General features: G+C 39.6%; 1 protein-coding gene across 1 annotated transcript in view; it reads left to right on the forward strand.

The window, feature by feature from the left end:
• Positions 1–26333, forward strand: part of LOC149195074 (protein SLOW WALKER 1-like) — a 255714-nt gene that overhangs the window by 126334 nt on the left and 103047 nt on the right. The window contains exon 12 of the mRNA XM_089405238.1: positions 4682–4788. Coding sequence (XP_089261364.1) covers positions 4682–4788 — 107 coding nt within the window. The remainder of the gene's footprint in view (positions 1–4681; positions 4789–26333) is intronic.

The raw sequence follows: 26333 nt of genomic DNA on the forward strand, positions 1-26333 counted from the left end.
AGTTTGATTTTCCACTAGAGCTTTGAAGTCGTTGAACATGCTGAAACCCTGACCCTTGGTCTTCAAGAAGAAGATCCAAGTTTTACAGGTGCAGTCATCAACAAAGATCACATAATATAAATATCCTCCAAGAGATGTCACCAACATGGGTCCACCAAGGCAAGAACCCAAGAGCTGATCAAATGAAGGGAGCTTTTTTTTGCCACTAATGCTTGTTATGAATGTCTCCCAAGAGATGGGGAGTCCACCAAGGGGCATCTGCACAAGTGCTTTATCAAGTACAATTTCTCCAATGGAAAGAAGCTGATCTCTTATTTGAGAGATTCTCATGAAGTAGCTTGTTATAGATTCTGACTTGGACATCTTGATGTCATGGAGTTGACTCTTCATGGAAATGATGTCGCTGAGATTGTTGACCTCATACGTCCCAATCAATTTGTCATACATCTCCTTTGACTTCTTCAACTTGGACAAATAAGTGATGAGATGATCTCTGAGACAATTAACGATGATCTTCTTAGCCTTGATCTCACCTTTCTTGTACTTGGATTTGACATTGGCATTGGCCTTCTCAGGAGGCTAAGCTACGTTGCCCTCCACATACTCGATCACATCATTCTCTTAAAGGGTAAGATCCAATCTAGCCCTCCATGCTGCAAAATTAGAAGCATCATTCAACTGATCACCAATCAACAAGAGAAGTGTCGCAAGGGGTGTATTCTCTATTCTCCAATGGCTAATTTTCACCTACACTCTGATGCCATGTTAATTTTTCCACATGTTCTATGCTGTAATAATGACTTAAACAATGTAGCATTCAATTTCAATCACCCCAGTAATGTTTAAGCAATTATGGATAGAATAGTTAACAGTAATGCACAATAGAAGATAGCCAAGCACAATGAGACACAAATTTTTGGTCAAAGACCAGGGCAAAAGCCCACAAGGGGGAAAACCCAAAATCAATTCTTCTTCTTATTAGATATTCAATCAACGTTCAGCTGAGATGCATTTTTCAATTTGTACATCCATAACAGTCAAAGTCAACTTTTGACTTTCCCAAGACAACCAAATCAAATCCAGTCAAATGAGAAAGAAATATCAGCAGTCTGTTACCAGTCAACAGTGTGGTGAAAGGGATGAATCTTGGCCTCCTGCAGCTCGGTCAAAGGATCTGCAACTTCCACCAAAAATTTGGTCAAAGTCAATATTTAAAGTGTATGGTCAACACAGAGAGAGTCCAAATTTCGGCGAACTGCATGGTCAAAGATTTGGTCAATGCAGCAGAATATTCAGTCTTCTTTCCTCAGTCAAAACTCGGTCAAACAGAGTAAAGTCTTCTTGCAATTCTCAGTCAAAGGAGAGAGGGTTGACCTACAGTCAACCTCAGTCAAAGTGCCCAGAACAGAGATGAAAGTGCGGTCAAACTCAGTCAAATGATTCCCAGAATATTCGGCCTCTCAAGACAGTCAGAGCTCGGTCAAAGCAGAAGCAATCCTCCAAGTTAACACATGTCAAACAGATCAGAAACGTCAAACAGAAAATGTCCTCCTTCGCACGTGTGAGAGATCTTTGTGATTTCAGATCGAACTTGTGATGATGAGATGCTCCAAATGATGTATTTATATGAGTTTTAGGATGTGGCTTTTAACATTGTGGGACCTAATTGAACTTTTTAGGGACCTTCTTGAACTTCATCATTTTTATAATGAAATTCTGACCGAAGCTGCCAATTTCAACCAGATATGTGCTGCTGACTGAATAAAAATAGTGTTATAAATTTTGTTATTATTTTAGGGTATATGTCAGTTAGATATTTTTGGAACAAAGGGACCAATGGGAGGCTGGTGAAAATCACAATTTAACCAACGATCTAACCCTTGATCTATGCCTCGGGACAAGTTTAGACTGAGCAAGGGCATCAATGTTGGGTGGACAAAGAAAACCATTATTGAGTTTTGGAATGCAGAAAAATTCAAATGAAATATAGTCTAGCACCGGGTGACTTGAGTCTCCAGGGAAAATTAAAAGCATGCAAAGGGCGACATGAGTTTAATTGTTTTTTTTCTTTGCCTGAGGTTGAATTTCAACAAACTTGCATAGTTATAGGTGAATTTATTCATCTTGGAGTTAGGGTTGAAGATGAAGTTTAGGATAGTTTTGAGATTTGCCAAACTGACACCAAATTTGTTTGAAAAATCTTCTGATTTGGCAAATTTTGAATTTCAAACCAAAAGTGCATCAAATGTGATGACTAAGGTTTCATTTACATGTAGTTTCACATTTAAGATGCCATTGCATGTGTTGGGATGGTACCTTGGTTGGATGTGACTTTTGATGCATGCGTGCTTAGTTTTGGTACTTTATATTTTCAGCACATTCTATTTTTAGAAAATGGCACCCATAGTACATATTTTGATATATGTAGCTCATGCGGTGAAGTTACTAATTTTAGGAGGACTTTTTCTGGGTAGTATTATGTATAGCAAGTTTCAGTGAAGCCTGTTTATAAAATTCATGGAACTTGAAATTAGTTTCCTTGGCTCATTATTGATCCGTGATGGGCCATGCTTTTCATTTGAGGTTCGTCCAACATAAATCAATACCAATATTCACTCTGTGAGCTGCATATTTATGGGGGAAGATTTGATGCCACAACGAGTCTTATATTCCTGTAAAATTCATAGTATCCTTTTGGAGTGCTAGGTACAATCCCTTTTAAGTAAATAATAAAATATTAGTCTTCATACTTGTCTTGGTTTCCTTGGGTTTGGAAATACTAAGAAGGGGGTGAATCAATATTTCTTTTCAATTGCTATTATTACCAGTTTAGATTCTTTACAATATAATCAAAGAAATGATTTATTAAATATAGAAAAGGATTGAATACAATATCTGATAATTTTGCCAAGCACCAACTTGGACTTTGATGAGGCTCCAATCTCTAGGGCTTCGACCTTATCTTATCAAGGCAACAACCTTAAATTTAGGAGCACCAACTCCAAGGACACCAATCCTTTCAGTTCTGAGGCACCAACCCCAAGGGCTTCGACCCTATAGTTTTACTTTGTCAAGAAATGTTTGATTGCATTACACTGCTCCCAAGGTCTTCTTCACTAAGCCCTGTCCTTTATAGTCTTTGTAACAGGTCGCGGTCTACACTATAGATTCATTTCAGGTCCGAGCCTTCCAAGATTAACCCATTGAAAAGATCTTGTTTTCCCGCTCGGTCTTCGGCTTCCTTCTTCGCTCGACCTTCGCCTTCCGCTGGACCTTTGACTTCCTTCTTTCCTGTTGCACCTTTGGCTCCTTCTCAACCTTCGACTTCCTCTGTTTCTTCAAGTTCACGAGTTGTGAACTGTCTCACCTTCTCTATGATAGATGCCCGAGATCAATTCACTTCTCGAGGTGGAGCGTTTAACTTATATATATATATGAATCTCATCAATACCCAAAAGACATGTTCATTGGAGGAGAGGCTGACTTGTGTATGGGGTCGCACATTACAAATATATCATAAACCTGTTTATTTACGAACATTCATATTATAATAGATGTCTGGCGGTCCCGCATGCCATGTCACTGCTTAAATCGCAATCGCAACTTCATAAAACTCCCGCAATCGCAAGCCTTTAGCTTCACGATATAACATTGCCGATGCGCCTTTTTCCGACGGAGCAGATGCGATGTGATATTAAGCATTTGTTAATAAATCGGTCGTGTCCACAATTCTATCGCAATTGACGGTTTGCCATTGTGACATCTCTTCAAGACTTTCGATATGTGGATACGATGTTATATTAGGGTTGTTACTATAAAATGTTCGGGTCCACATGTATTATCGCAATAGCAGTTTTAGTGTGACATTCCTTTAAGAATGGTGATATGACTTTCGACGAGGCGGACATGATATTACATTAGGGCGTGTTCTATTGGAGCAGTCGGGTCCGCAGCTCAAATCGCAATCATAGATTTTAATGTGACACATAGTAAAGCCGCCGATATATTAACTCCGATGCGCTGTGGTCTTTTGTTAAAAAGGTTTTATTACATGCGTTTTAAAGGGTTTCCATGGTTTAATACTCGGATGTTCCTTAGCTTCTCCGATATCTTAACTCCTCCTATATGTTGACTGTTCTTCCCTTTTGGCTTTTTCTCTTGGGCATATGCGATAGGTCAATAAAAAAACGAATTGTAACAGAATCTGCAGTGCTCCTCCACTGTTTTCTTCGACTCTTACTCTTGGCTTGGTTTTCCTGTGGCTTCTCTTGCTCCGATAGCTCTTGTTCTTGATTTCCAATGGCTTCCCTGATGGCTTTCCTCCTTGGCTTCTTGCTCCTGTTACTTCACTGATCTGCTCTGCTTCTCCTTGGCTTCACATCATCATTTAGTATTCCAGAATATTGCCATATTGACATCAATGACAATCTAGATCAACATCCCTGGGTTTCCTTTGGCTAATGCGGTGTCTTTATGTAACTATTAGCTATTCAGCATATCATTTTTTTAGGTATGAAACTTCTAAAGGAAATTTTCAAATCTCTACGGTAATTTGGGAACTTGTGAGTTTAGTAGTCATAGTATCTCCAATTTTACAGTTTTCTGTAGATTGCCATTTGCAGTGATGATTTTTGTTTCTTCATAAATATTTTTTAATGTTCTGTAATTGAATTTTATTCAGGGTACAGTAGCTGTCATAGAAGAACTAGTTGCTAGAAAGAGGCTGATACAAACTTTGTCAATTCTCAATTTGGACGAGCTCGAGTTGCTAATCAATTTTTTATCCAGGTAAGATTACATTAAATTTGTAACTTCCCATGAAATTTTTATTGAGTGGCAGGTGTTTTTTCATTGTTCTATCAGTAATAATAATCTGTATGAGTGCATGGGAAAGAAAAACTCTCTTGAAAGTATATAGAAATACTGAATGACATTCATATACTACATTGTACTGAATGTTGCAAATTTTTGTTGTATTTTAGTAAATAATGTGAGTGGTTTTTCTTTGATGTTGAAAGTGTTATTTTTTTTTTTCAAATAGTAGCTGATACTACATCTTCTGAAACAGTCATTTCTTTGAAGGCTGTTGACATTTTGCTTTACAACTGTTCTTAGAATACTTTAAATCTTTGTGATAGCACTGCGTTACATTTTAAACACATTTTTCATTGAATTTACTATTTACTATCGAATAAGCACACACACAAACGTATTAGGTACCATAAATGTACTGCTATACTCTTCTATTAAGTAAATTTCTAGAGGAATCTGTATAACTTGTTGGTTCTTTGATTCTTGTGTTCATGAATAAAGTTATGATGTTACTGGATACTCCATGTAATAGCGGCATCACAGTCTCTCTAATCAATTGACTTGCATGCGCTGTTGTTATCTTAGTCGTGCTTCAAGAACAATAATCTGGATTGAATATGCTAGAATAGTTAACCACATGTGGGCAGTTATGTTGGAAGAATTAATATATATATGTTAGAAGAGCCTGCCCTTCCATCCAGAAAATGGCACTGGGGTGGTAGGATGCAGAGCTAAGAAAGGCACACAAAGGAGATAAAAGATGGGCGCACAGGAAAACTTACACACAGAGGGGAGAGGGCACCCTGGTCAAGGAAGGCATCAAAACCTGTGGCTCACAAACCAAGAAAACCTGTATAAACTCACGAAGATGAAAAGACAGGTTTAGATAAAATGTCAGATACCTTATTACTGAAATAGTACACATATTAATACATTGATTTGTCCCTTGGTTTCATATTCCTAGAGGTTTCTTGGACTTGTCATGACTATTCGTGTTCACGTGAGGCTTTTTGCCTTCCTCTCAAGTCGATAATCTAAATTTACATAACCCAAGAGGATTTGTTTCCAACAGTATATTTCTCATTCAAGAATTTCTTTCATTTATGGTGTACATATACATTTCCAAGGAAGAGACATGTTTAGTATTTCCTTTAAAGAACTACATATATTTTATTAAGTCATTAACGCCGGTGTTGCAAACATCCCGATTCCCGACTTTATCCTGAAAAAATCAAGGAATCGCGATTTTTTGGCCTAGCCAATGTTTGCCGATTTTTACCAATATTTTGGTGGTATCTTAATTTTGCTGATTTTTTTTTTTTCCTGATTTTTACTGATATTTTCTCGATTTTTATGAATTTTTGGTTTTCTAGACCCTTGCTGATTTTATCCTAACATATCATTAAATTGCACTAACATTATATTGTCTAACACTCCCTCTTAATGTTTCTTTTGTTTTTAGTGACTCCCAAGCAAAGTACTAAAAACTGGAATGGGGACTGGAATTCAGTGAGGGACAGACTGGGATTAAACCGGAATCCGTTGACATACTGGTTTGCAAAAATATGAAAATTTGATTATAAGCAGTGTTGCGAAAATCACGATATTATCGCGATTATTTGAAAAAATCGCGGTTTTTTGGTTTAAATGATAATATCCTGCGATTTTTTTAAGGATTTTGTTTGCCAAAAAATCGCAATACAATGGGAAAAAATCATGGGGCATCGGGACAATGCGTTTTATAAGCAAAATTATGAGTTCTATTTGTCATTTTTAGTAGACAATGGACTTGTTTGAGAGCTGAGGAGGAGAGGAAGGCGTCTACTAGGGCAAATGAGGGGAAAAATGAGAGATTTTAGCATCCCAAGCAAGAGAATTTCATGTTTGGAATAAATTTCTTCAGCAAACTGTGGTTTCCAGGTATGGGCACCAAATTTGACCATTTTGTTTTTGTTTTTTTCTTATTTTTGCATGGGTTTCTATAACCCATTGATTATCAATGATTTTTGAGTGGATTTGATGGTGTTTTTTGTTTGTTTTTTTTTGGTATATTTTTGTTGCATAAAGTGGAGAGGGTTCATTTTGGTAAAAAATTGCAAAAGCTTGATTGTTAAATTTATTAGTTTAATTTTTTCGTGTGCTCTATTTTTTGCATCATTTTTATTGGGTTTGAATGTGTATTTTTTCTATTATTGTTGGATTGAGTTGAGGTTTTTTTGTTTGTTTGTAAAAAATTCAATGTGTTGTGTCATGTATGTAATTTTTTTTTTTTGTTAAATTTGCAATTCTTATTGTGCCATAGGTTCAACTTCAAACTTCATCTTACATTAAAACTCAAGAGTTCAACTAAGTTACAAACATGCTAAGGAAATTGGATCTTCTGTGGGAATTTGGTGAACCTGATGGAGGGTTTGATAGAATGAACTTGTCTTGCAAGTTGTGTGGGCAGCATATGTCAAGGGGGGTTTATAGATTGAAGTATCACCTTGCACAAATCCCTGGACGTGATGTAGGGCCTTGCACTAATACAAATGCGAAAATCATCCGAAGAGCCATGAGATCATTGGAAGAATTAGAGTAAGACAAAGTGACCAAAGCAGATCTGAAGAAGCAACTAGTAGGGAGAGTGTTAGGAGGTGAATATAGAAGTGGCATTGGTTCTACTTCAGCAACAATGTCTACAACCAACCCTATAGCTACCTCATCATTTTTTTGTTCCTAGAACCACACCTAGTTCACAACCATCTATCACTTCAATGCTTAAAAAAAATGAGAAAGAACAAGCCGATAAGTTGTTGGGCAAGTTTCTCCTTTGGAGTGATATTGCTTTCAGCATTGCAAGGAATAATCTATTTTTCTAGCCTGTTGTTGATGCTATCGCAGTTGTTAGCCCAGGGTACAAAATCCCTTCTTATGATGAATTTAGAGGCCGTATTCTTCAAGATGAAAAGGTTGATTGCACCAAAAGATTGGAGGAGTTTAGGGCATCATGGGCACGAACATGATGCACTGTGATGTCAGATGGTTGGACCGACCAAAAGGGGTGACCCTTATAAACTTCTTGGTTAGTTGTCCCAAGGGGACAATGTTTATGAAATGTGTTGATGCATCTTCACATATCAAAGATGCAAAATTATTATGTGATTTGTTGGATGTGTTTATTTTGGAGGTGGGTGCAGAGCATGTTGTCTAAGTCATAACAGACAATGCTGCAAATTATGTTGTTGTTGGCAAGATGCTTATGGAGAGACATTCTACTTTATTTTGGACACTTTGTGCTGCACATTGTATTGATTTGATGTTGGAGGACATAGGAAAAAATTTCCTTTGTCAAAGATATTGTTGACTCACCAAAAGACATTACAAAATTTATATATAATCATGCATTTGTGCTTAGCTTGATGAGAAAATTCACCAACAACAAGGAGTTGGTGCGCCCTGTCATTACACGGTTTGCTTCCAGTTTTATATCTCTTCAATCCCTCTTGAATTCTATGTGGGATGTGAAAAAAATGTTTCTTTCAGAGGAGTGTTTCTTTCAGAGGAGTGGCGTGCTTTAACATTTAGCCGCAAACCAGAAGGAGAGGCCATATGCAGATTAGTTTCATACTAGGAAAACTTCTAGGTGAGAGTGCAGGAAGTGTGCATGGTTACTGAACCTTTGGTAAAGGTTTTTCGATTAGTTGATGGTGAGAAGACCACAATGGGCTATTTGTATGAGGCCATGGACAGGGCCAAAGACTCCATTCGGGCCTACTATGATGATAAGGGAGATGAGGGGTTTTAGAAACAACTTCTCCTATGGGAAGTGATTGATGAACGATGGAACAACACACTCCATCGTCCCATTCATGTTGCAGGGATCTACTTGAACCCGACATTTTCTTATCCATGTGGATTCTTATTTGATGCTGAGATCATAGATGGATTCTTAAGCCATGTTCAGAGGATGGTGCGATCTCCAGTAGAACGTGTAGAAATCTCAAAAAAATGGAGATATACATGATGGCAGGTGGCACATTTGGCTTTGAGATGGTTGTGGTTGATAGGAAGACTCAAATTCCAAGTATTTTTTAGTTTGTTTCAAATTTGGAATTTCAATCTCTTCAAGTTCATAACTTCATACTTTGCTTAAACTTTCAAATTTCATTTTTTTTTTTCTTATATTTATCTTATTTTTAATTTTGTTGTAGATGCATGGTGGACTCACTATGGTGCTAGAGTACTCCATCTACAAAAGCTTGCCATTCGAATCCTCAGCCAAACATGTAGCTCCTCAGGGTGCGAGCTCAACTGGAGTGTATTTGAAAAAATACACAACAAGAAGCGCAACAGGTTAAACTTAAAACTTAAAATATTCCAAATTTCCAATTAATTTTTTGAATTCATTAAATAATATTTTTTTATAATTATTATTTTATGATCTTTGTATAGGTTGGAGTCCCAACGACTTAATGACATGGTCTACGTCTACTACAATCTTTGATTGTGGGTGAGGCAACTTGAGAGGATATCTGATATGGAGGCCATCTCATTGGATGGGATTGACACCACTGCTGCATGGAGGGTTGAGGTCGAGAGGCCTCTCATGGAGTCTGTCGATGATTGGTTAGAGCAGGAGGTAGTGGAAGGCGTAGAGGAGGAGGAGCAACAAGAGGAGGAGGTGACACCACCTACCCAGGCTACCCATGCCACCAGTAGAGGACGTGGTCTATCTCCTCTAGCTCCTACTTCTTCAGCTTCTAGAGCACAATAGAGTCCACTACCAACTCCATTGGCATCTGCATCTAGAGGGAAAGGGAAAACTATTGCATTTTCTCGCAAGAGGGGTAGAGGAAATCAGTAGTATTAGTTATTTGGTTTATTTAATTGTATATGACATTATGATTCATGATATGAGATACATTATTATATTTTTTGTTGATGTTTTGAGGCTGAGTTGGGACTTAGGAGTTAGGACTTACTATTGAGGACATGATTCACTGTTATGTGTGATGTAGCACTAAAAATGTTATTACACATCTTATATATTAGTTTTTTTATCATATTTATGTGTCAGTGTATTTAATTTATGCTGTAGATGCTTTAGATATTAAAAAAATTGAAAAAATGAAAATTTTTGTATTTTACGATTTTTCCCGATTTTTACGATTTTTTCCCCTTGCCGATTTAACACCGATAATGATTTTCACAACATTGATTATAAGTATATATATCTGAATAGATTTGCACGTTCTTGGTTGGTCACACATAGTCATAGATTTGCATTAGGGGGATTTTGAGGTAAAAATTGGGCCCCAAAACAAAAAATGTGTTGAAAAAATTAACTTTAGAAGAACCAATAGGATTCAAGATGATGATGTCATCTCCATGGGTAAATATTTGGAGGGAAAACAAGAAAAATACTTTTATTAATTGTATTTTCGGCTTATCTCCTTATAGGTCTCATGAAATGTTAGGTGTAGACACCCGTTGGATGTGGAATTTAATTTCACATCCGTCGAGTATCCACTATGCATACTTCTCTGTAGGCCCACATTGAAAAAAATTGAACATACATGTAAAAACGTGTTCATGTATTCTTTAAATGTATTTTCATTTTTTTTGATGAGGTCCTACTCAAAAGTATGCAAAGTGGGTACTTGACAGATGTGGAATTTAATTCCGCATCCAACGGGTGTCTACACTTGACATTTGCGTAAACCTACAAGGAGATAAACAAAAAATGCAATAAAAATAGTTTATTTTATTTCTCTTTCTTTAAAATTTCACAAGCCTTATTTTATTATTTTCCTTAGGAGGTCCATTTTCGACTGCAAAATTGCCCTAATGATCTCTGTTGTGTTTTCCTAGCATTTTAGGCGAGTTTACGTTGCTGATCTGCAAGTTTTACTGGAGAAACATAATGAAATTACAATTTTTTTTAACTTGTATTAACTTACATTATTTCAAGACTTTCCCTTGAGTTTTGGGGTACTTTTCCTCATTGTTTTGTTACTTTTATTGCAAAAACAAGGGGAAGTTATCATTTCTTTGTGAATTCTTTCATATATTTCAGCATCTATTTTTATAAATTAGGCTTCTAGGCTTGCTGGCCTGACCTTGTATCTGCATATTCTTATTTATTTAGTGTAGAACAACAACTTCCATTTACTGACCTAAGGTCATACGTACCCTCTTTGAAGGGCAAAGCACCAACCCAAATGTGAATAGAGTGAGGTGACTTCAATTCTTTTCCTATAGTTATCTAGACACGTTCCTAGTCTTTTCCAGAAAAAGTGTCTTTGAGTGACAAAACATACAGGGCATTGGACAAGTTCAAGGCATATTTTTAGTAAGCATGGTCCGCTTTTGAAGATAAAATTAGCATTTACGGTCCTCGTTTAGTTAGCACATTTGCTTGGTAATTCAAGCATCAATTAACACTCTCTTGTTTAGAAGGATGAGCTGATTATGTCTTATTAATTTCTATCACCTTGGTTTGAATATTAGCAAGGATGAATGAATTGCGTTAGGATATTTAGACATTAGGAGTAAATTAACACGATCTTGCCAGTGATCCTTCTGATAAATGCTGTACACATTCACAATTTCAATGAGCCTCCTCTCTTTCAGTTCAAGTTTTAGAGACATGATACATAAATAAGCTTCTATGCAAATTGGAATGCAACTATTGTTAATTTTTCAATGTTCTAGGCTGTGACAATCACTTATAACGATTCTTGTTCCAATAGCAATCAATTATCCAATATCTTTTCAATCACCCAATTACATTAAGCAATTGTAGATAGAATATAAAACCATATGCACAATAGAAGACAACCAATTCCAATAGATATAGATTTGGTCAAAGACTAGGTAAAAACCCCACAAGGGGGGAATCCCTTTCCAATTTCTTATTCTATTAGATTGTCATCAAATGTTCAGTAGAGAGATACATATTCTAAATACATTTTTGAAAATTGTAGCAAGAAATTCTCAATTTGATTTTTCATTTGATCAAATTGAGAAAATTCGAATTTCCACATCAACAGACAACTTGAGGATGTTAACTTGTGTGACATGGTTTGTGTCACCCAGTTTACTTAGTAAATTCGAGTTGGAGGAGTTGAGTTTGGTTTTGCATGTGTGATTGATAATTTGTAGCAATCAAGGTCAGTTATCTCAGGGTGTTTTTAGTTAAACTAGTTCCAAATTTTGGAGGAACTTGTGGACGGACAGTTAAGCAGTGGGACTTCAGTCAAACTCAGTGATCATCCAGTTAACTAATCAATCTGCCCAAAATAGCTAGTGCATGAAGAGAATTCGAGTTACCCAGTTGAGGTGGAGATTCCAAGGCAATGTAACATCAGTTGTAGACTAGTCTTGAGTGTATAGGTGTTGCATGCCGTTAGATAATCAACCTAAGGAATTGTTCAAGCTGAGGCAAAATTTGACTAAGTCTATGTCAAAGGCCTTCAGTGAGCAGAGAGATAGGTTGTGCACTTGTAGGGTGAGCTCATTTGAGAAAAACAATTGTAATACATCTCTATTCATTTGATTAATGCAAGTAGGCATTGGGGTTTTTAGCAAATTGCTTTCCCTAGATAAAAATACTTGTTGCATGTGTGTTATTTCTTCTTGCATGTCTGAGATTTTTGTTCTAAATTTTGAATTTATGTCCGCAAAGCAGTAGTGTAGGTTTGTGTCTTGTGATTTTGATTAAAACTTCATGAGCAGTTGCAAATCTACAACCTAATTTCTACATGGTATCAGAGTTGGATTCACATTAGAGCAGGAAATTCGAAGTTGTTTCTCAGAGGTTTGAATTTGAAGATCAGTGTAGCAGGATTTCTTTAGAGCTGAGAAGATGGCCTTCAATGGACTAAGGCTAGAGTATGCCTTGGAAGGCACCTCTAATTTTGTTTCATGGAAGGACCACATGGAGGCAGTATTGGATGACAATGGATTGCTAGAATACATCAAGACAAATGTTGCAAAACCTCAAGCATCTGATGCTCAGAACCTTGCTCAGTGGAAGAAAGATGTAGCCAAGGTGAGGAGAATAATCTTGGAGGGAGTACGGGATCATATTGTCTCAAATCTCCATGGAAAAGAAACTTCATTCACGATGTGGAAAGCATTGACAAAATTGTTCGAGAATAGTAGTGACCACAGGAAGTTGACGCTCAAGGATAAACTTCGAAGTATCAAGATGCAGAAGAATGACACAATTCTGTAGTATTTGAGCAAGTTTACATAGTGTCGTGATGAACTTGGCAGGGTTGGTGTTAATGTCCCTGAAGAAGACTTGGTAACCCTAGCCTTATTGGGCCTTCCCAAGAGATGGCATAACTATCAAGATTTGGTGAATGGGAGGGAGAAACTACCGAGTTGGGAGCGCTTATGGTCCGATTTGGTACAGGAGGAAATAAGGTGGAATACCAGAGATGAGACTTCATCCAAGGGCGAGGATGAAGAAAAATTTGCATTGGCTAGAAAGGCAAAGAAGGGAAAAGGGAAGAAATCCCAATCCAAACCAAAATCCAGTCAAGGGGGCAAGAAGAAAGATTTGTCAAAAATTAAATGCTTCCATTGTCATGAATTTAGGCACTATGCCACGAAGTGTCCACACAAAAAGGCAAGCAAGAAGACCTCAGGAGGAGCAGCAGGTGAAGCTTTGGCTTCATAGTTCAAGCTTGACTTTACCCTCATTGCATGCATGGCCAACACAGTGATGGGGAGCGTGTGGTACTTGGACTTAGGTGAATCATTCCACTTGATTGGCAATAAGGATTTTTTCAATGACCTGGACGAGAAAGATTTGCAAATGCACATCGAGATGGGGGATGACGGAAGGTATAGCATGACCGGGATTGGTACGGTCACCTTCCAGAGGGAGTTGAGCTCTCCCCTCGGGCTCAAGGATGTCATGCTCGTTCGGGCCTAAAGAAAAATCTTGTCTCTGTTGTAGTTTTAGAAGACTGTGGCTATGATGTGATTTTCAACAAAGGAAAGGCATTCTTGAGACAAATAGCCACGGGACAGGTCAAGCAGATCGGGGTTCATGTGAAGAACCTGTACAAGCTAGATGTGGAGGATTGTGCTGCATTGAGCACAAAGGCGGAGAAGGTGCGGAGCTGCGATGTTGATGAACTTTGGCATAGAAAACTTGGCCATTTGCATAATGGCATTTTGAAGATCATGCAACAGATAACCTCAAGCCTTCCCAAAGGAGCATTTGAGCAGCATGATGTATGCAAAGGATGTACTTTGGGGAAGTACACAAAATCCACCTTCCATGAGCAGGATAACAAAGCACATGCATTCCAGGATCCACTTTGATGTCTGTGGAGCTTTCTCGACAACCTCCATAGCCAGACACAAATATTTTGTCATCATTATTGATGACTTCTCATGGAAGTGCTGGATCTTCTTCATGCGGAAGAAGGATAAGACATTCTCCAAGTTTGTAGAATTCAAGGCACTGGCTGAGAAAGAAACAGGCAAGAAGGTGAAGGATATCAGGAGTGATAATGGAGGTGAGTATTTGTCAAATGAATTGGAAAATCTCTGTGCAAAAGAAGGCATTTGACAAGAGTTGACAACACCCAACAATCCACAACAGAATGTGATGGCTGAGAGGAAGAACTGTAACATTGTGGGAGCAACAAGGGCGATGTTGCATGATCAAGGCCTACCTCAGCGTTCGTGGGTTGAGGCATGAAACACAACAATCTATTTGCATCACTGGAGTCATCATCGGATTCTAGGCATAATTACATTGGAGGAGGCTTTCTCAGGGAGAAAGCTGGATGTGTCACACTTCAGGATTTTTGGAGCCTTTGTTTACTGCCATGTCTCCAAAGAATCAAGGAAGAAGCTACAACCGACAACAAAATTGGGGGTATTTGTGGGTTACACAGAAACTCCCCACAACTATCATGTGTAGTTGCCATCCTTCAGAATGACAACTGTGTGAAGGGATGTAAAATTTGACGAAGATAAGGCTATGCAATGCTCTCTTAAGAGGGAGCTTCAGATCCCACCAGAGGGTTTCGCATGGATAGTTGCAAACCCATGGAGACACCTCTAGCGACCAACTGGAGGAAAGAGGATGCCACTTTAGGTGAGGAAGTGGATGCTAATGTTTACCGACAATTGGTGGGTTCACTAATGTATCTTCTGAACACACAACTAGATATGTGTTGTGCAGTTAACTAGCTGAGCCAAGCTATGGTTAGGCCAACCAAATTATTTTGGAGGGCTGCTAAGCATGTTCTATGGTACCTTAGAGGCACTACCCAGTTTGGACTTATGGTACGGACAAACAGAGGGAGTGAAGCTATGTGGCTTCACAGATGCAGATTGGGCAGCGAGTCCATCAGACCGAAAGACTACATCGGGTGGAATTTTCACTGTTAGGTCCGCAGCTGTTCCCTGGTACAACAAGAGGTATAGATTTGTGGCACTCAACTTGGCAAAAGTAGAATACATAGCTGCCAGTGAAGCAAAATGTGAAGCGATCTGGATGAGAAAGATACTTGTTGGATTGTTTGGTCAGATGATGGATCTGTTAATTTTAGTTAACAATGATATCTTCTATGCTTAGCACAATTACTTCAATGTTCCTTTAGCAGCCTAATGACAATTTCAATTTAGTTTTCCAATAGCAATCACATCAACCATAAATCACATTGATAGTAACTGTAGATAGAACACAAAATAAAATGTAGAAGACAAGCCAAGACGAGAGGACACCAGATTTGGCATGTTAGGGAAAAACCTCAATGTGGGGAAAACCCTTTGATCAATTATTCTTATTATTATATCAAATGTTCAGCAAAGAGAGAGAGTACAAAATCAAAATTGACTTGCCAAATCAAAGTCAAAACAACCTTGTCAAATCTGTAGTCAAACTCAACCCTAACCAAAAAGTTAAAGATGGTCAACGCAACAGTCAAACAATACTCTCGAAGCTCGGTCAAACCCAGTCAAATTTGGCCTGATAAGGTGGTCAAATTCAGCCCAAAACAATCCTGAGAACTGTAGTCAAACTTGGTCAACTGTGCAGTTAGCCTTGCGATCAACCTTGTAGTTAGCCCTAGTGTTTTTAAAACTGTTTTTAAAAACCGGTTATCGGTCTAACCGGCCAGTTAGCAAGCCCGCCGGTCTAAACCGACCAAAAAACCCGGTTCATTAGCCCATTTCTCCTTTTTTTTGCCCTAACCGGTGCTAACCGGCCGGTTTAGGACGGAACCGGCCGGTTTTGTATCAAACTGGCCGGTTCCGTCCTAAACCGGCCGGTTAGAGGCACGCCCACTGTAAAGTTAAAAAAGCGGAATTCTGACCGTGTTTTAGGGGTTTTGGGGGAAAACAAGTATCAAACTGGCCGGTTCCGTCCTAAACCGACTAGTTAGAGGCACGCCCACTGTAAAGTTAAAAAAGTGGAATTCTGACCGTGTTTTAGGGGTTTTGGGGGAAACTAAGGGTGTTTTCCCTCCAAAAACACCCTCTCCAAGCCTTTAAGAGGCCCTTCTCACTCTCATTTGTATCACACAACTGATTTGGAGTGTTTGTGAGTTTGTTTGTGAGCTTGGAGAGTGTTGAGTTTTTGTTGAAGTAGTCATCTTGGAGTTGGGATTGGAGATAGTGTGTAGTTGTCAGTGGAGTTGCCATCTTTAAGAGGAGGCTAAGGAAGCTAGTTTGCATTTCCAGGTAGTCATCATGCCTCCAAAAACCAGAGATATTGCATGGGCTCATTGTGATATGATTGATGGGAAAATGATCTGCAAATATTGCCAAAAATCCATTCAAGGAGGAGGTATTAACAGGTTCAAGCAACACTTGGCTGGGATAGGAGACCATGTAAAGCCATGCGAAGCACCAAATGAAATAATAGGGCATATTAGGGCAGAATACCTTCAGAAGTTTGAGACTCAAGTCACTGAACCAATAGAGAAGTTTTTGACTGCAAAGTTTGGGAGTCGAGACTCAACCAACTGAGTTTGATCATGATGACTCATGAAAAGTTTCAAGTGATAATGTTGATCACTATTATAGTATTATCATATATGTAGAGTGGAGTCTTTTAGTAGGCCATTGGCCCCATTGTTTGTAGGCTTTGTTTTTGCACTCTAGAGGCCATTTAGAGCCTCATTGCTTATGTATTTTGTCGATGATATGTATTGCACTCGGTGCCGTTTTGATATATTCACCTTTACATGGTATATAAATGAGCAATCTTTGCATATTTTGTCTCTATTGGCTTGGAATCATGGTTTTAAATCTTAAAAATAGTTTTTTTCATTAAAAAATAATTATTTAATGTATTTTTCTAAAACCGGTTCGTTTAGACCAAACCAGTTCCGGTTGGTAAACCGGTTCATTAGGTGGACCAGTCCGGTTGCCGGTTCCAGTTTTAAAAACATTGGTTAGCCCTGTGGTCAAAGTGCCCAAAAATTCTCGGTTCCTGTGCCAAACTGTATGACTTGCAAACAACGAAAATCTCTCACAAAAACTGTAGTCAAAGGATGAGTCCAAGTGCTCGGTTAACACTAGTCAAACTCCTAAACAATCCTAAAATTCGGCCCTGCAATTTTCCTAGAAAATTCGTCCTTTTTCAATACTTGTGAGAGAGAGAAGATCTACCCAATTGCCATACAAACCAATGAGAGAAGGAGAGAGAAGAAATGTGTGTGATGATGATGCCAAATGAGGTGAGAGGGCACTTGTATTTATACAAGTCGTTGAGGGTGAAGGGTCACATCCATTGGGCTTCATGAGCCTATATGATGATGTGGCTGACTTGAACATTTTACACGTGTGGGCATAAATTCAAAAACACACTTTTGCTTGTCAAAATTAGATGATCTTTATATCAATTTTGGTCCTCTTGAAAAGAGGAATTTAATGCAAACATCGTCTCCATTAAATGAGCTGTCCCAAGGTGGAATTTGACCCTAGTTTCCAATTTTAACACTCCTCAACTAGGGAGAATTCCACCTACCAATCCATCCATCATCATTGATCATCATGCCACCCTATCGTCATGTACCATCTTTGAATCTTATCTCATCTCTGCTCTGCTGAACATTGATATGAATAATGAAGAAGAATCGATCGAAAGTGAGTTACAAGACCTTACAACTCTCCGCTGACAAAAGTTAGTCCAGAGGTAGAATCTTAATCAGACTTGATCCTAGATCAAGTTGTTGAACAACTTGCATCCTAGACATAGGGAGTACGACAATACAAAATGCGTCCATCGGTGGTGCTATGGCCCCTATCCACTTTCCCTAACTCATTGGCCAGATGAGAGATTCTTTACCTTGAGTCTCAGACTACATGGGTAGGATGTATGCTGGGGCATCAACAGGAGAAGGTGAACCACTCATCTTGCTCATATGCCATAGAGGAAGGTGAACCACTTATCATCCTATGCATATGTCAACCGTAGGGGAAGGTGAACCAGTCACCCTACGCATGTGTCATCAATCGTAGGGAAGGTGAACCACTCACTCTACACACATGTCAACCAACATGGGGTATCACAGGGAAAGGTGAACCACTCACCCTGTACACTACACACCAATAAGGGAAGGTGAACCACTTGCCCTGTACACAACGTGCCAATAGGGGAAGGTGAACCACTCACCCTATGGTCGCTCATATCTTCAAGAAGTACCCCAAGCCCCCAAGAGCTCCCAGAGCTCAATGTGCAACTCAAGTGGGACCCTCATGGGAGGGTATTTCCACGACTCCAAGTCTCTCTCAGAAGGTTAAGAATTTGACCTTCCATAAGGGCTTCGTGAGGATGTCTGTGACCTGCTCATTAGTCCCGATGTGTTGGGGCCTTATTGCTCCCCGTTGTACCATATCCTGGATAAAGTGGTACTTAATATCAATGTGCTTGGAGCGGTCGTGGAACACAAGATTCTCTAAAAGGCGAATCCCACTCTAGTTGTCGCAGAAGATCACGGTGGTATCTAGTATGTGCTCAAATAACTCACTGAAGAGCTTCCTCAACCAAACAACTTCACAATCGGCCATATTAGTTGCAATGTATTCAACCTCGACGAGGCTAAAGTAAGTGATTTCTGCTTCCTACTCATCCATGAAATCGAAGCAGACCCTAATGAGAAGCAACATCTTGTTGTTCTCTTTCGATCCACCACACTGGCAACCTAGTCAACATCAGTATATCCATGTAGCCTCAAATTCCCGGCAGTGTATTCCAGTCCATAGTTGATTGTGCCACGAAGATATCTCGAGAGATTCTTAGCAGCAATCCAATGTGTGTGATGAGGCTCAACCATAAATTGACTCAACGTATTCACAACGAAGCATATGTTCGGATGGGAGTTTACAAAGAACATTAGGGCCCTCACAAGTTGTCTATATTCAGAAGGGTTTTCCAATTCAAGCCCAGCAACACTTCCACATAACTTCTTGAAGTTGAGCTCCATCGGAGTAGACACAGACTTGCAATCCACTATCACACATCTCTTGAGCAACTTCACAATGTATTTTCCTTGAGAAAGGAAAATCTCACTTGGCTTTTTCTAGACCTCTAGGCCTAGGAAGTAGTGCATTAGTCCTAGGTCCTTCATCTCGAACTCAGAAGCCAACTCCCTCTTGCATTGATAAATGAGAGGGTCTGCACCTGTCAGAAACAGAGCATCTACATAAAAGACTAAAATGAGAGGCATGTCCTTCTGAACCTTGAAGTATAGGTTAGGATCAACATCGCTCCTCATAAATCCCAGCTTCATAAGATAGTTATCAATCCTATCATACCAAGTTCTAGGGGCTTGCTTCAACCCATAGAGGGCTTTCTTCAACTTGCATACATGTGTCCTTCAATCTTGTACTTCGATCCTCCGAGGTTGTTCCAAGTAGACTTCCTCCTTAAGCGAGCCATGCAAGAAAGCAGTCTTAACGTCCATTTGATGTAGGCTCCATCCTTGAGTGGCAACAAGAGCAATAAGAGATCGGATAGTGGTATATCGGGCAACCGATGCAAATATCTCGTCATATTCCACTCCTTTTTGAGAGAAGCCTTGAGCAACGAACCTGGCCTTGTATTTCTCAACACTCCCATTTGCTCCATGTTTGATTTTGTATAACCATTTTGAGGTGATTATGGACTTGTCCTTCGGTCTAGGCACCACATCCCAGACATCATTTTTCATGATAGATTCATATTCCTTATTCATCATATCCTTCCAGACTTGATGCTTTACGGCTTCTTCGAATGTACATGGCTCAGTTTGAACAATAATACTCATAGCAGCTAAGTACCCTTGATACCTGTTCGATTTTTTTACTTTTACGAAATGTCCCTCATGGAGCAATATGTCTTTCAAAGTTTCAACATCTTTGAGAGTATCATTAAGCCACAAAGGTCTTTTCTTTGAGGTAGAGGGATCACTAGGAGGTGGATCAATGGGATCCGTCGGGCCTTCAACTTCGGGCATAAGGTCATTTGTCAGAGGTTCATCCTGATTTTCTGTAGCATCATTATTGTCCTTCCTTGGAATGGTGATATCTCTGGGTTTCCCAAGGGTAGCGTGTTCATCAAAGGTGGCATCATGGCTTATTTCCACGTCTCTTTGACCAGGCACATAGATTCTATATGGCGTTGAATTTTCACAGTAGCCCACAAATATACCTTTCTTAACATATGCTTCCAATTTGTTTCTTTTCTCTTTAGGCACATGAAAATACATGGGACAACCAAATATTCTAAAATGAGAAACATCAGGTTTCTTACCAGTGAAAACTTCTTCGGGTGTCTTGAAATCCAATGCTTGATGCAGGCTCCTATTTTGAACATACACAACAGTGTTGGTAACTTCTCCCCATAAGAACTTCGGTAGACCTTGATCAAGGAGCATGGCACGAGCGGCTTCCATAATTGTTTGAATCTTCCTTTCAACAACTCCATTTTGCTCATAGTGTATGGAACGGTTGTCTCCCTCTTAATGCCAACCTCTCTGCAGAAGTCACTGAATTCATTTGATTCATATTCGGTGCTTAATATCTCGATCTTCTTCAAGAAATAGATCCATGTTTTACGAGAGAAGTAAGCCACAAAAATTGCATAGTATAAGTATCATCCCGATAATGGTACGAGTAACATATCAGATAGGTGAGAATGGACCAATTGAAGAATATTGGTAGTTTGGCTTTCACTTGAAGGGAATGGTCCCCTTGTGAGTTTCCCAACAGCACAACCCTGACAAACTCCTTCTTGATTCATGTTGAAATTGGGCATGCCTGTGACCATCTTCCTTACCCTAGGTAAGGCTTTGTAATGTAAGTGGGCGAACCTTTGGTGCCATAGGTCATATTGAAGTGAAGCATCACAAGTCAGAGCTCCCAAAGGACTTCTTCCAACTTGATAGAGACCTTTAACCCTAAATCCAAGTGTAAATGCATCTTTAGGGGTTCTTTGCCAAATACATACCTTTCCATCAATGAATGCTACCTTGAAGCCTTTATCTTCCATCGCAGAAATAGACACCATGTTCTTCAAATCAGGTACATACAATACTTCTTGTCGATGAACGGTTTGACTTTGATTTAAGTGAAGAGTAACAATACCTATTCCTTTCACGGGATAGGTGGCGTTATGTCCAAGTTCGATCTTCAAACTAGTCTTCTTTTACACCAGATTTGAGACGAACTCCTTGTACCCAGTGAAGTGCCTTGAGGCTCCACTATCAATCAACCAATGATCCAAAGTGTTCGGAGGAGAGGCGGTAGAAAGAGTGGAAATAAGATAAAATTTCTTTTGTTTTTCTACAACATTACTTTCTTCATACCTGGATTTTCTTGATCTTTTGGGAGGTCGACTATTTCCATATCGAGCAGTGGGAGCATTCCTTTTTCCTTTATTATTGAACCTGTTGTTCCTTTGATTGCCATTTCCTTTGTTGTTGTTGTTGTCATCATCCCTTGGAGAATTCTTGTGAGGACACTCTCTAGCATAGTGGCCGAACCGGTTACAATTGAAACACTGTCCTTTTCTTCCTTCTTTGAATACCTGCTTGAACCTTTGACCCTGTCTCCTTGGACCAACATTATTTTTCTTCTTTGCATGAGCGGAGTAGGCGGTGGGTTCATTTCCATTTGAAGGCTTGTCTCTCTCCATCATCCTCGTCTCCTCTTGAGTTCATCTAGCCAATAATTAATTGAAACTAAGAATCCCGTTATTGGTGAGAATGGTGGTGTTAAACACATCCCATGCTCTTGAAAGACCTACAGTTGCAATTAGATTGAGCTCTTTGTCAGCAATAACTTCTCCAATAGATAGGTCATTCTTGATTTGTGTGATCCTCATGAAGTAGGATTGGATAGACTCCCTTTTATCCATCTTGATGTCCTTCAACTTGTTCTTGAGAAAGAGGATTTGATTTGCATTGTTCACTTTGAACATTCCAACCAACTTATCATATATCTCCTTAGAAGTTCCCAAATCAGAAATATAGGCAACCAAATGCTTTTGAATGGAGCCTATGATAATTCTTTTAGCTTTGACCTCACCTTTCTTGTACTTCATCTTTGCAGCAACATGTGCATTTGAAGGAGGCTCTACCACTCTTCCTTGCACATAGTCCATGGCATCATGCTCTTCCAAAGCCATCTTCCATGCATGATAGTCAAATTTGTCCTTGAGCTTATCTCAAATTTGAAGTAAGATGTGGTAGCCATCGAGGCTAGTCCAATAATCTTGTCTAATAGACCTCCCTTAGTGATTGCTTTTCTCTCCCTTGCTTGGGCTTGGTCATGACCTAAGCTCCGAAACTGTGTTAATTTTTGTTAACAATGGTATGTTCTATGTGTAGCACAATTACTTCAATGTTTGTTTAGCAGCCCAATGACAATTTCAATTTAGTTTTCCAATAGCAATCACATTAACCATAAATCACATTGACAGTAACTGTAGATAGAACATAAAATAAAATGCAGAAGACAAGCATGTTACCACTCAAACTAGTAGGGGACCTAAAGGGGATTCCTATAGGGTCAAATGCTAGGCCAAGGGCAACAAATGTAGACTTAGCCCACTGTCACTCACCTCAACTAAGGCTCCCTACGCTTTACTGACTTTCACTAATGGGAGGAGACACGGTATATATGGAGTCACAAAAGAAGGATAAATCAACAAATTGATATAAAGTGACTCAAGCAATCCCTTTCTAGAAGAGGGTCAAGAATGGAGCTTGCTTGCTTTCTAAGCTAGGTACAATGTCTTCTAGGAGAAGGATGTGGGGATTTGAGGGTTAGGTTTAGGGAATATGACTTGTGGAAGAGTTTCCCAATCCCTAAAATCCTTATTGAAATTGGTATCCTAGATGGTTCATGAAGAATAGTCTTTCCAAAGATGTAGGACCACACGGGACCAAGTGGACCTAGCCTAGGTTAAGGGGCACGAATTTAGCAACCAATGCTGTTCTTAACCCAGACAAGGAGGGGGAAAGGATCAAAGCAAGAAACTTCACTTAACAGTGTCAAATTGATCCTATGAGGCACTAGCCTTGGGGATGCTAGGGCAAAGTTTGGTCTCAAAGCTAGGACTTGGGGTTATGTCACAACTCCATCATCAGAGTGGGCTTCAAAATTGGAGGAGACTACAAGATCAAACTTTTTGGAGGGCTACTTTGTTGCGAAATTGATGCCCTAGGTGGCCCAGCATGGCTAGACCTAGAAAAAGGAGAAAAAGGTGAAGAAATAGGTTTAAAGTGACCACCTTTTGATGGATCATCAGAGTGGGCTTCAAAATTGGAGGAGACTACAAGATCAAACTTTTTGGAGGGCTACTTTGTTGGGAAATTGATGCCCTAGGTGGCCCAGCATGGCTAGACCTAGAAAAAGGAGAAAAAGGTGAAGAAATAGGTTTAAAGTGACCACCTTTTGATGGATCAGTGCCTAATTCCTCTTGGGGATATGGAGTCAAGGAGAACTATGAAGATGGATCTCGTTTCTTGTTCAAGGAGGCTCTCAAAGTCAACTTCATCCAATGTTAAGGGCAAGAGAAGAAAAGTGACCTTAAAAGCATTTATACTTCATTGCAAATGGAGAAGGCTTGTCAAGGTAACTTCGACCTCTAGGACAATTCGTTCATCAAACATGGCTCATACATAGAGATAAGCTATATAGAGACATAATTCCACATTGATGCCGTAAATGCATGCAACAACTAGCCCAAAAATAGCGAAAATCTCATGATCAATGTATGCAACAAAGTAAAAGAAAATAACATCAAAATTGTACTTACATGTAAGAGAATATATCCAACCATCAACACATTTCTAATATATGAAGCTCCAAGACAAGAAGACCTAATCCACACATCAAAATTCATCCATGATCCAAAATATCCTACAAGGAAAAATGCGAAGTTCTCAAGAGAGAGAATGATCCAAGTTAAGTGATGATACAAAGCGAATTCATCTAACTCCTTTGTATACACATTAGGAGTTCGAATTTCCTAATTGATCCTACATTAGCTTTAAAAATAAAATAATGTGCAAATTAACTAACTTTTGGTGACAAGCCCACCAAACTAGCTCACAAATAAAATAATAAGCCTCCCAAGAGGTCAAATAATAGTCTATGCATGTCGTAAGGCCCTCCAAGAAGCTTGATGAGGTCCATAAGTTCCATAATGATGAATAGGACCCTCAAAAGTGATGGACAAGGGGGTGGCCCCTTGTTCTCCAAACAATAAAATTGTGGTGCTCCTCGTGGGTGTGGGGGCACACCAATAACCTCATGGGTCTCCAAGTAAGTTGAAGATGCCTGTAGACCATCTGTAAGGGTTCAGATGATGGAATAAATGATGCCACATCAGTGTACAAGTCCTAGGTCACTTGCCAAGTGTATGGTGCAACTGTGGGGCCGACTGGGCATGGTGTACCAGGTGCATCTTCCTTGTCCAATAGGTGAATCTTGAGTATTATCTCAAAACATCCTCGGGGATCCATGGAGTGCTCTCTACTACTGTAGAGGCCCATGGATCTCAACACACACCGTACATGTGCCAATGTAGCCCTCTAGAGGGTTAGGACCCCGTATAGGGAGACAAAACCCAAGATGGAGACCATCTGCACTTATGCATAAGATCCAATGCGTCCCCTAGTCGTCCAGTACAACAAGTCATTAGAGAAATTGAGTAAAAGAGCTTACCAACCATGGAGCACAAGTGGGGACTTCATAATGGCTTACCCGTCCATAATGGGCTTTGGCATGTGCTAATGTCTTCAATCTCCAAATGGGGTTAACCAAGTATCCTATTAGGTGATTTCTACTTCTATGGGGGATAATATGTTCAAGGCACATCCTTTAAAAGGTGGTGGTATGTGATAGAGAGGTGGATGAAGTAGGGGATGAGAAGGGGCAGCCCTGGGCCACATGCTAGGGTATAAGGGTAGTTGATAAAATGGAAGCCCACACTTGTGTCTATAATGTATAGAAGGGAGCAATCATGGTACAGGAGGTGCCCCGACCTTGATTTTTCTACCCTTCTTTATATGCCTTTTCCCTTTTTATGTTTTTTCTTTGATTAACTGCTCGGGGCTCGAGGGGTAAGAGCATGATGTGTGAGATATAGCAATGAATACACCTTTTTAAGGTAGGGCGGTTCATTTCCCACCAGGGGTTGGGACAATCATGGGTTCCTATATGATGAAGGAGGCTCATAGAATCTGTATGAACCAAGGTGATGGCCATGATGATGTAGTACAGCTCATGTAGTGGCTTTTGCCCACGTGGTAAATGTGTTTGTCCCGACCATATTTTGCATTTTGTGGTACATTTTCTTGTTGAATGTGGCCAATTATGCTTTTATCTTTCTTTTTAGCTGCATCGATCTCTAGGGCATCATTCCAGGCCTAACCCAAGGTGTGGGTAAGGGGAAGGGGAAAGCTAACCCTATGCGGACATAGTGGAGGAATGTGGACCCAAGTGGGAGAAATGATGAATGGGTTAATAATGAGTGGAAAGGGGGTAATATATGCGGATAAGGGAGCGAGACCACACAACCAAAATCAAGGTTTCCCGTGAAATACCATCCCTAAAGCCAAATGGTCAGTAAAAGAGATCCCACGGGACTAGAATCCAAGGTTAATATCCAAAAGGGGTCTAGGGGACAAGAGCATAGAACAATTCTTTCCGCCGAATCACCCCATTAATCCATGCCCAAAAGTGTCCATGATAAGCAAACTACAATACTCAATTACCAAATGACAAGGCATACCTTTAGGTTCAGGAGGCCCACCTTCAAACATACGATCATGGCAGATGGGTAAGGGACCACATGGCTGGCTCAAGTGGCGGAGAAATGGCAGAGCTATTTGGTGGCTGCAAGGGGCTGCTCGCTGAGGACCATTTTGGAGAATTTTTTTTTCTCCTAGGGATATCACCCACAAAATGATGGGAAACAAAGCCAAGACGAGAGGACACCAGATTTGACAGATGCTGGGGAAAAACCCCAATGTGCGGAAAACCCTTTGATCAACTCTTCTTATTATTAT

This window comes from Pinus tabuliformis, chromosome 2_2, assembly GCF_031772625.1.
Source record: "Pinus tabuliformis cultivar Carrire ecotype Pingquan chromosome 2_2, CPIR1, whole genome shotgun sequence".
Taxonomy (NCBI): Eukaryota; Viridiplantae; Streptophyta; class Pinopsida; order Pinales; family Pinaceae; genus Pinus; species Pinus tabuliformis.